Below are 9,511 nucleotides of genomic sequence, written 5' to 3' on the forward strand. Positions count from 1 at the left end.
GCTGACCCTACAAAAACAACGTGTCAGGAGGGGGGATGCGGCAGCGAGGGAGCAGGAGGCTGTAAATTATATTTTCGCTGAATAATACATGGTGTTTAATAACAAGTTATTCGCCAAGAACTTGTTGATCAATAGAGATTTTCACCATGAGTTATTGCTTTAATAAGTAATCAAAGGATCCCAGACCGGTTTGTGCTGGCAGGGACCTTAAAGCTCACCCAGCTCCAACCCCTGCCACGGGCAGGGACACCTTCCACTAGAGCAGCTTGCTCCAAGCCCCTGTGTCCAACCTGGCCTTGAACACTGCCAGGGATGGGGCAGCCACAGCTTCTCTGGGCACCCTGTGCCAGCGCCTCAGCACCCTCCCAGGGCAGAGCTTTCCCGCTGTTTCCGTGTGTGGATGGGAAGCGCAGCGCACACCGAAGGCTGCTCTCGGGGTCCCGCCGCGGTGCCGCAGCCTCCCGGGGCGGAGCCGCCCCCGCCCCCTGCTCTCCGGCCGCGGGCGCGTATAAAGCGCGGCGGACGCGGGCGTGGGCAGCGCTGGGGCCGGTGAGCGGCGGGGCCGCGGGTTCGATGCCCGCGGGGGGACGCTCGGTGGGGGGGTGCTACCTGGGCGCCGTTCGGGGCGGTTCGTTCCGGGGGTTTGTTTGGAGGCTCTTTAACGGGTGGGGGCCGGGCCGGGGGTGATGCCGCGCTCACCTGCACGCTCCCGCAGGGCCGTCGCCATGTCGGTGTCGCACAGCTCCAGGCTGAACAAGCTGGTGCGGGAGCAGTACGTGCGGCTGCCCCAGGACGGGCTGGTGCAGGTCACCTACGTCTGGATCGACGGCAGCGGCGAGGGCGTGCGCTGCAAGAGCAGGACCCTCGACAAGGAACCCAAGAGCATCGAAGGTAAGGCGGCTGCTTGTCCCTCTGCGTGCAGGGCTGGGGAAAAGTTCTGGGGTGCTCTGGGGGCTGGCACTTGCTGTCCCTGGTTGTGTGGCACTGATGATACTTTAGTTATCTCACGAGGTTGTATCAAGCGTGTTGCTGTGGTTTGCTTAATCTGTGCCAGTAGCATTGGGTGGGAAGGGGAGGATGAGATCCTCACCCCTCTCCACCAGGGAACAGGCACGGAGATGTGTCAGCATCTGGATGGGGTTTGGGGGAGGGTGAAGTGGCTGAGGCTGATCCTGCCTGCCCCTCGTCATGCTGGGGGGGGTGAACACACCGATGCTGAGGAGCACTGCTGGGCAGGAAAACCTTTTGGCCATCCTCATCCCACAGCACTCAGTGCCCTCTGGGTTCTCCATCCTGGGTCTAAGCCACCAACACTTGGCACAATCCCTATGTGAGATACCTTTTCGCAATCCCACTCCTCTCTCTGTCTCCCTCCTGCCTCGTAGATGTCCCTGAATGGAATTTCGATGGCTCCAGCACGGCACAGGCAGAGGGCTCCAACAGCGACATGTTCCTGGTGCCCGTCCGCATGTTCAGGGACCCTTTCTGCCTGGACCCCAACAAGCTGGTGCTCTGCGAAGTGCTGAAATACAACAGGAAACCCGCAGGTGAGCACCTCCAGCACGCGCCCCGGCTTCCACGGGTTACCCACTTACTGTTTCGGGTGCCATCCCTCCGAGGCGCTGCTCTCTCTGCACCGCTGGTCCTGGGGAGCAGCTCAGCACTGGGTGCTTGGCCTGAGGCTCTGAAATTCAAGTGCTGGTGGTGGCGGTTGCTTGCAGGAACCTGTTCTGGAGGTGCAGGGCGAAGAGAAGAGCAGGGAGCTGTGGAGCTCATGGTGCTTGCCAGCTCAAGTGTGCTGAAGGCGTCACCTGGCTTTTGAGCCCGAGCACATCCAGCCCTGGGGCTGGGGTTAACCCGGGGAGCGGTGGGAGTTTTAGAGTGCCGGGTTTGTGGCTGCTTTCCTTGCTGATGGGCAGCTGTAGAGAAGGAGGCAGAAGGTGCTGACCTTTCGCAAGCAGCCCTGGAGCACGCTGGCTCTTGGTCTCTTATCACAGCAGGCAGAAGCCGGCAGTCCCAGTGTCTGTCTTGTTCCTCTGATAAAGCCCCAGACAGGACAAGCAGACGGTGTGCAGGGACGTGCTGAGGGGCTCCCAGAGGGGGTTCTGTCAGCAACCAACTGGTTATTTACCAGTGAAGCGGGGCCATGTCTGTGGTGGGTGCATCAGGGAGGGAGGCAGCATCTGCGGGGTGATGCAGAGGAGAGGCTGCGGGCAGCGATGGTGAAAGACAGAGCTGGTTCCTCCTCAGACAGCACCATGGCTTTCAGTCTTGGTTGAGATTCCTGCCCGGCAGCTCCTCCATGGCAGCTCTTTGTAAAGAGACCCCCAGGCCCTGGAGCTCCTGGGGCTGGAGCCAAGGCAGAGAGCTCAGCCCGGAGCCCCACAGATAAGGGGTGCACCCTCCAGCTCTTCCCAGGGGGGTCTCCATGGACGTTAAAGACTCTGTGGGCTCTGGGTGGGTGGTAACTTCCTTCCCCCTTCTCCCATCAGTGCAAGGGGGATGTCACTGCTCTTCTCCAGCCCCACGCTATGGGCATGTGTTGTAGCTGCTTTGGGGTCTTTTACTGTGATTTAAAGGCAGAATTTGCAGCCTGGAGGCTGCCTGTCCCTGTCACAACAGTTTTTCAGCTGTGTTTTCCCTCAGTTTTGGTCTGAGTCCTCATTCCCCTATCCTGGCATGTTGCCCGTGTTAGGATGGTTCTCTGCTGTCTTTCCTGGCAAAGCTCTGATTGCCCTGAGCTCCACCAGCCAGCCTGGAGCTGGAGAAAGAGAAGGATGATTAAGCTGGGGGTGAAGTAGTGATGGGAGATGTATAGTCCCTGTTCCCAGATCTGCTAGATACCTGTAGGACAGGGCTGGGGGATAGCTCCTGATCTCTTGGTGTGTAAGAGGGGGAGGATGTTCATGGACCATTGGTGGTTTGGGGAGCAGGCTAATTACACACTCTTGGTCCATGGCCTGATGCTGTGGTGATGGAGTAGCTCTGCAAGAAGGGGCTGGGTGAGCAGGGAGCTTTGCAGGAAGAGGGAATTTCCTCACTGGTTCTCTTAAGGCTTCTGTGGGAAGCACTTGGCAGTGGTGGAGCGAGGTAGGATGGAGCAGAGCATGGTGCGTGCCTGCCCACGGCACAGGTCTAACCCAGCCCTCTCTGCTCCCAGAGACCAACCTGAGACACACATGCAAGAAGATCATGGACTTGGTTAAGGACAGCCGCCCCTGGTTTGGGATGGAGCAGGAGTACACACTGCTGGGCATCAACGGCCACCCCTATGGCTGGCCCGACAACGGCTTCCCCGGCCCACAAGGTGAGTGTTCATCCCTTCCCCAACCCCAGCGCTCCCCTTGGCTCCCACCCTGCTGCCTGGCTGTGAGCATCCCATCCCCATCCTCGGTGCAGCTTCCCCATGGTGCCTGGCACTGGGATGGGGTTAGGAGCCGTTTGCAGGGAGCCCTTGGCTCAGGTGAGCCGCGCGGCAGGGCTGCTCCTGCCGGGCTCCCCGCGGAGCGCAAACAGCTCAGCCCAGCGGCACCACTTGTTTGGCAGGGGCTGGGAAAGCCAACTCCTCCCGTGGCTGCTCGGCAAGGGCCGGCTCATGGAGCCCTGCGGAGCGAGCCCCAGCGCCTCTGCTGCCGCCTGGGACAGGGCCAGGGGTTTCCCAACCCGCATCAGCAGCCTGTTGTGGGGACCGGCCGCTTTCAACATCTCCCTTGCCGCAGGCGGGGAGGAGATCTGGGCCTGACCTGCTTGAGGAGCTGCACAAAACCACAGCCATGAGCAGTGTGGGCTGTTGTCAAAACAATCTCGGCTGCTTGATGTGCTCAGAGGGTCCCGAGGGCTGCGGGGCAGACCAAGCTGCCCTTATCTCCCGGCCACCTCCTGGTTGATGCATTACAAGTCCTGTTTAACTGCCTAGATAAGGCTGAGGTTGCAGAGATGAATTGCTCACACTCTTGGAGTAGGGGTCAGTGGCTTGATGCACCATGGAGGGGAAACACTGTTTAATTCCCATAAATCCTCTGCAGATGATGGCTGGTACCTGGGAGCTGGGGGGTTATGCTGCGCTGCTGCTGGTGGTGCCAAAAGCTTTACTTTGGTGGTGACTCCTTCCTTTCCAGGTCCCTATTACTGTGGGGTTGGAGCAGACAAGGTGTATGGGCGTGACATTGTGGAGTCCCACTACAAGGCATGTCTCTACGCAGGGGTGAAGATCTGTGGCACCAATGCAGAGGTGATGCCCTCCCAGGTATGTGTGGCTGGCCCTGTGCAGCTCCTCTTTATGGTGATGGATATGAGTTACTGTGAGGCTGAAATAACCCAGCAGCTCCTCTGGGATGCCAAATCCAGTGACTCCCCACGTGGGTTTTGTCTAGATGGGAGCAGTTGCATGGGTGATAGGATGAAAATGTCCGTGTTTGATGTCCTCCTAACTCATCCTGATATGCAAATCCCTGCTTTTTGGGACAGGCAAGTGAAATCACAGCTGGGGCACAGTGCAGGGAAGCTCCTCACAGAGGTGGCAGCCAGTGTGGAGCTGGGTGCTTCCCTGGGTGCTCTTCTTCACCACAGAGCAGGGCTGTGGGCGACAGTGGGAGCCAGGACGGGCTATGGGAGCAGCACATGGAGCAGTGGGTGCATCCTGCTCCTCCATCCCGGGAGCTGGGAAACTAGAGTGGGACGTGGCCTTGGGAAGCAGCTGGGGGGGACCTGGGGTCAGTCAGGAGTTAGCTGGAGGAGCCCCTGATTGCATTAGGTGGGTGGCCAGACTGAGGGACGCGCTGTGGCCCCGCAGGCTCTCCTGATGTGGTGGTGATAAGCAGGGGCTTATCTGGGCCAGGACTAACGACCCTGCTGTTTGCCTGGGCTTCTCCAGGGTCCTTCTTGGCTGCTTCCTGCATCCCGGGCTCCATCTGGCCGGGCCATGGCAGCAGCCATGAATGCGTCACCCGCTGCTTAGTCACTGTGGATGGCGCAACCCCAGCTCCAGCCGGGACAGAACAGCCCTGGGGGGGACTCATGGGCTCCTCCTTGGTCCCCTGCCCTCTGCAGTGTGGGCTGGGGGATTCTTCATGCCAGCAGCTCCAGCAGCAGCCTTGAAGGCAGGAGTCGTGTTTGTTTACCTCCTTTTTATTAAAACCCTTCTGATTTGCTCTAGTTTTAGCTGGTTATTCCTAGTTTTTTGCATGCCAAAGCTGTCCTGTTGCTTAACTCCATGCTTCCCATCCCTGTTGCTGATACCCAAGGGTAAAGCTCAGCTGTTGCCCAGGCTGGCAGCTCTCCCTGAGGGGTTGTTAGGGGTGTGATGGATGCGGAGGCACAAACCTGCCCATCCTCACTAGTACTTGCTTGCTCCTTCCAGTGGGAATTCCAGGTGGGCCCGTGTGAAGGCATTGAGATGGGGGATCACCTCTGGATGGCTCGGTTCATCCTGCACCGTGTCTGTGAGGACTTTGGGGTTGTGGCTACTCTGGACCCCAAACCGATGACCGGGAACTGGAACGGTGCCGGCTGTCACACCAACTACAGCACCGAGGAGATGCGGAGAGAAGGGGGCCTCAAGTGAGTCCTGGGGGGTCCCTGGGAGGTTTGGAGTGTCCTTGGCTCTGTAAAGTGTAAGTCTCTGTGCCTGGGTGGCTGCACCAGGCAGGGCTGGGCCTGTCATAGGATCATGGAATGGTTTGGGTTGGAAAGAACCTTAAGATCACCCAGTTCCAACCGCTGCCATGGGCAGGGACACCTCACCCTAGACCATGCCTGGGTCATGTCAGGTTGTCCCCTGGGGTGTCCTCATGACAGAGGTGCACCGAGGAGGGGATACCACCCTTCCTGCCCATAGGAACACCCCCCCAAACGGACCAGCTGACAAACCCATCCCTGTTCTCCTCTCCCACAGACACATCGAAGCTGCCATCGAGAAGCTGAGCAAGCGGCACGACTACCACATCTGTGTGTACGACCCGCGGGGCGGCAGGGACAACTCCCGGCGCCTCACCGGCCACCACGAGACCTCCAACATCTTCGAGTTCTCCGCTGGCGTGGCCAACCGAGGCGCCAGCATCCGCATCCCGCGCCAGGTCGGCCAGGATGGGTACGGATACTTTGAGGACCGGCGGCCGGCGGCCAACTGCGACCCCTACGCGGTCACCGAGGCCATCATGAGGACCACGGTGCTCAACGAGACCGGGGTGGAGACCAAGGACTATGCTGACCACTGAGGCACGGGGCGGGTGGAGGCTTTGGTTTCTACACTAGCTTCTCATGTGGGATGTGTGCTCTGCGGTGCCCTGGGCTGCAAGCTCAGCCTTTTTGGAGCCTTGCTTCTGGTCTTGTGAAACGTCGCCTTAGGAATATATAAATATATAAATATTTTATAGCAGGAGGGAGGGGGCAACCTATTTTCTCAACTACCTTTTTTTTTTTTTCTGGTTCCTGGTTTTAGGTTGTATGTGGGGAGGGTTTTTTTAAACTTGGATTGAGATTTTCCCAATGGACTTTACGCTGGGATGTGCAGAGATCCCTATGTGGAAGCTGCGGCTGCTGCTGGTGGCACCTGGGGAGGGTTGGTGCTTTATTGCATCTCTCTGTTGCAAGGAAATGGTAATAAATCTCCTGGCTCTTGGCAGCCGGGTTGTGCTGTAATGGGTGCGTTGTTCTGTAGCTCCTTGAGCTCCAGGGGGGATTGCGTTTGGGTCTCGCTGGAGGATCCTTGGGGAAGCTGCCTGGAGCTGCCTTTCCCCATTTCCCGGCGCTGAAAGGCCATCTCCTTCCATCGTGATCCCTGAAAGCAAACAGAGAGGCGCAGGCTGAGCAAACAGGGGCAGCAGCTGGCTGGGTTTACATAGGGTGTGCGCTGCTGAGTCAGCACATCCAGCGCTGGGCACGGTGAGCAGCAGCCTTTCCCTCTGGGGACACCTTTGGGTGAGGGAGGAGAGCCTGGGATACTTCCTGCTGCACCCTGAGTGATGCTGTGCTGAAGAGAGACACACGGTGCAGCTCCTGGAGTGGGATTCTCTTTGCAGGAGGGGTCTTGGGTTGTATTCATGGAGTCAAGCCCCCAGGTAGGGCATTTGCATGAAGATGCGGTGTCAACAGCATCTCCAATGGCCTGGTCCTTCGGGACCCTCCATGCTACAGCTGTGGGGAGGAGCTAGCTGCAATCACAGCGGACAGCTCTGATGGCAGGGACACCTTGAGCAGGAAGTAGCCATGAGGGGTTACCTGCAGGTGAAGGGAAGGAGCAGCATGGACAGGGAACAACTTCATGGAATCCCAGCCTGGTTTGTGTTGGGAAGGACCTTAAAGCTCACCCAGCTCCAATCCCTGCCATGGCAGGGACCCCTTCCACTAGAGCAGCTTGCTCCAAGCCCCTGTGTCCAACCTGGCCTTGAACACTGCCAGGGATGGGGCAGCCACAGCTTCTCTGGGCACCCTGTGCCAGCGCCTCAGCACCCTCACAGGGAAGAGCTTCTGCCTAAGAGCTCAGCTCAGTCTACCCTCTGGCAGGTTAAAGCCATTCCCCTTGGCCTGTCCCTACATCCCTTGTCCCAAGCCCCTCTCCAGCTTTCCTGCAGCCCCTTCAGGCACTGGAGCTGCTCTCAGGTCTCCCCTTCAGGAGCCTTCTCTTCCCCAGGCTGCCCCAGCCCAGCTCTCTCAGCCTGGCTCCAGAGCAGAGCTGCTCCAGCCCTCGCAGCATCTCCATGGCCTCCTCTGGACTCGTTTGTCCACTCCAGTGCAGTCATGAGGATTTAGAAACTGGTTTGATGTTTCTCTCTCTATCTGAAGCAGGTGACAAGCTGAAATGCAGATCTCCAAGTCCCTCCTGTGGGTCACGGTGCTGCCAGTGGAGCAGGGAGCGGGGGCTGGGAGCTGTGCTGCAAGCATCCAGGAGCCCTCGGTGTCTCTGAGCTGTTCAAGAACAAATGTAAGCCATCCCCTCCCTAAGAAGGACACATTTTCCTTCCAGAAATTGCTGTTTGAGATGTTTAATGTTTTTCATCAAAACCACAACAGTCTTCTTCTCCTCTCATTTCTATGATGTCTTTAATGGGTAATTTGAGCCTTGGGACAATGACTGATGGATGCAGCTGGAAAATCAATAATGCGCTAAATCTGGAGCAGGAAGATGCATGTTTGTTTCCTGGGCTGTACTAGTGGCTTAAAGGACTTCAGCTTTCATCATACTGTGTTGTGCAGCCACTGCTAAATCTGGGGGATCGTGTGAATCCACACTGCAAACATCTTTGACCAGACACAGCACCGTGGTACCTCCAAACACTTTGTACCCGTTCCTGGATCTCACCCTGCAATTCCCCTCTGAGGAAGGACCCTCCTCTTCAGGGAATGAGTGGGGCTCCAGGGGAGATCCAGGACCTGGCCACTGTTCTCTGGGGATGCTGCTGCCCACTCCCTGGAGCTGCTGCGTGCTTGGACATTCTCATCCTCTCCTTTGCCAGAACAAAAATCCTCTTGCTTGTACTTTGAGGTTAAAACAGGCCAGAAACCATATGTCCTGGGTTTCTTTTTCCTAAAGCAGGAGTGATTCCCACCCCCGGGGCCTGCAGCACAGGGGAAATGAGGACACCAGCAACTTCCCACAACAGCTTTGCTTATAGTCTTGCTGTGTTCACCCCTGTTGAAGGTGGGTTGTTGGGGTCGGCCAGCCTTCAGGCTGGGGCTTGAGACCACTGTGAGGGGACAGTGCACCCATCCCCATCCGAGGGTTGCATAGTGCCGGGAGGAGGTTCTCCAATGCTCCAGGCTCAACCAGGATGGGTGGGAGCAGCGGTGGGACCCTCGGTGGCATCCGCTCCATCCGGGGCCACTGCAGGTAACCAGCCACCCGCAGGGCTTTCCCGGGGAAGCACCGCAGGGAGATGGCGCTGGGAGCTGGGAGCGAGAAGGGATCGGGATCTGGAGGCGCTTCCCTGGGGATTGCTGCCCTCCGCAGGCGGAGCCGCGAGTAACAGCGAGCGGGCGAGGGGGGTGACGGCTGGTTCCTAAAGGAGCTTTGGGTGAACGGTGCTGGGGGCTCTAAACCCCCACCTGCCCCAGGACCACCCTGAGCCCTCGCCCGCTGCACAGACGCACCCACCTTCACCCGAGCCTCTGCTCCCACCCGAGCGCTCACAGACAGCGGCAAATCATAGAATAGAGCCTGGTTTGTGTTGGAAGGGACCTTAAAGCTCCTCCATCTCCAACCCCTGCCACGGGCAGGGACACCTTCCACTAGAGCAGCTTGCTCCAAGCCCCTGTGTCCAACCTGGCCTTGAACACTGCCAGGGATGGGGCAGCCACAGCTTCTCTGGGCACCCTGTGCCAGCACCTCAGCACCCTCCCAGGGAAGAGCTTCTGCCTAAGAGCTCATCTCAGTCTCCCCTCTGGCAGGTTAAAGCCATTCCCCTTGGCCTGTCCCTACATCCCTTGTCCCAAGCCCCTCTCCAGCTTTCCTGCAGCCCCTTCAGGCACTGGAGCTGCTCTCAGGTCTCCCCTTCAGGAGCCTTCTCTTCCCCAG

General features: G+C 58.5%; 1 protein-coding gene across 3 annotated transcripts; it reads left to right on the forward strand.

Moving 5' to 3' along the window:
* The first annotated feature begins 526 nt into the window (after positions 1-526).
* On the forward strand, positions 527-6,896 carry LOC130598171 (glutamine synthetase). 3 transcript variants are annotated; one of them, XM_057407337.1, is made up of 7 exons: positions 527-549; positions 716-891; positions 1,386-1,547; positions 3,161-3,307; positions 4,119-4,246; positions 5,360-5,559; positions 5,894-6,894. In XM_057407337.1, exons 2-7 carry the CDS (start codon positions 726-728, stop codon positions 6,213-6,215), a joined length of 1,125 nt encoding a protein of 374 aa, XP_057263320.1. In that variant the 5' UTR covers positions 527-549; positions 716-725; the 3' UTR covers positions 6,216-6,894. The 3 variants fall into 3 exon arrangements, with proteins under 3 accessions (XP_057263320.1, XP_057263321.1, XP_057263319.1); XM_057407338.1 differs by lacking the exon at positions 527-549 and adding an exon at positions 550-568; XM_057407336.1 differs by lacking the exon at positions 527-549 and having other exon boundaries at positions 687-891; positions 5,894-6,896.
* The last annotated feature ends 2,615 nt before the right edge of the window (positions 6,897-9,511 follow it).

Source organism: Pezoporus wallicus, unplaced genomic scaffold (genome assembly GCF_028554395.1).
Source record: "Pezoporus wallicus isolate ANWC-B61680 ecotype Strahan unplaced genomic scaffold, APGP_CSIRO_Pwel_v1 contig_8234, whole genome shotgun sequence".
Taxonomy (NCBI): Eukaryota; Metazoa; Chordata; class Aves; order Psittaciformes; family Psittacidae; genus Pezoporus; species Pezoporus wallicus.

Excerpts from the sequence above, each read along its gene's own strand:
- LOC130598171 (XM_057407336.1), top strand. The coding sequence starts at position 687 with ATGCCGCGCTCACCTGCACGCTCCCGCAGGGCCGTCGCCATGTCGGTG. Across the intron at positions 892-1,385 it reads GGAACCCAAGAGCATCGAAG|ATGTCCCTGAATGGAATTTC; the intron begins GTAAGGCGGCTG and ends CCTGCCTCGTAG. Across the intron at positions 4,247-5,359 it reads CAGAGGTGATGCCCTCCCAG|TGGGAATTCCAGGTGGGCCC; the intron begins GTATGTGTGGCT and ends TGCTCCTTCCAG.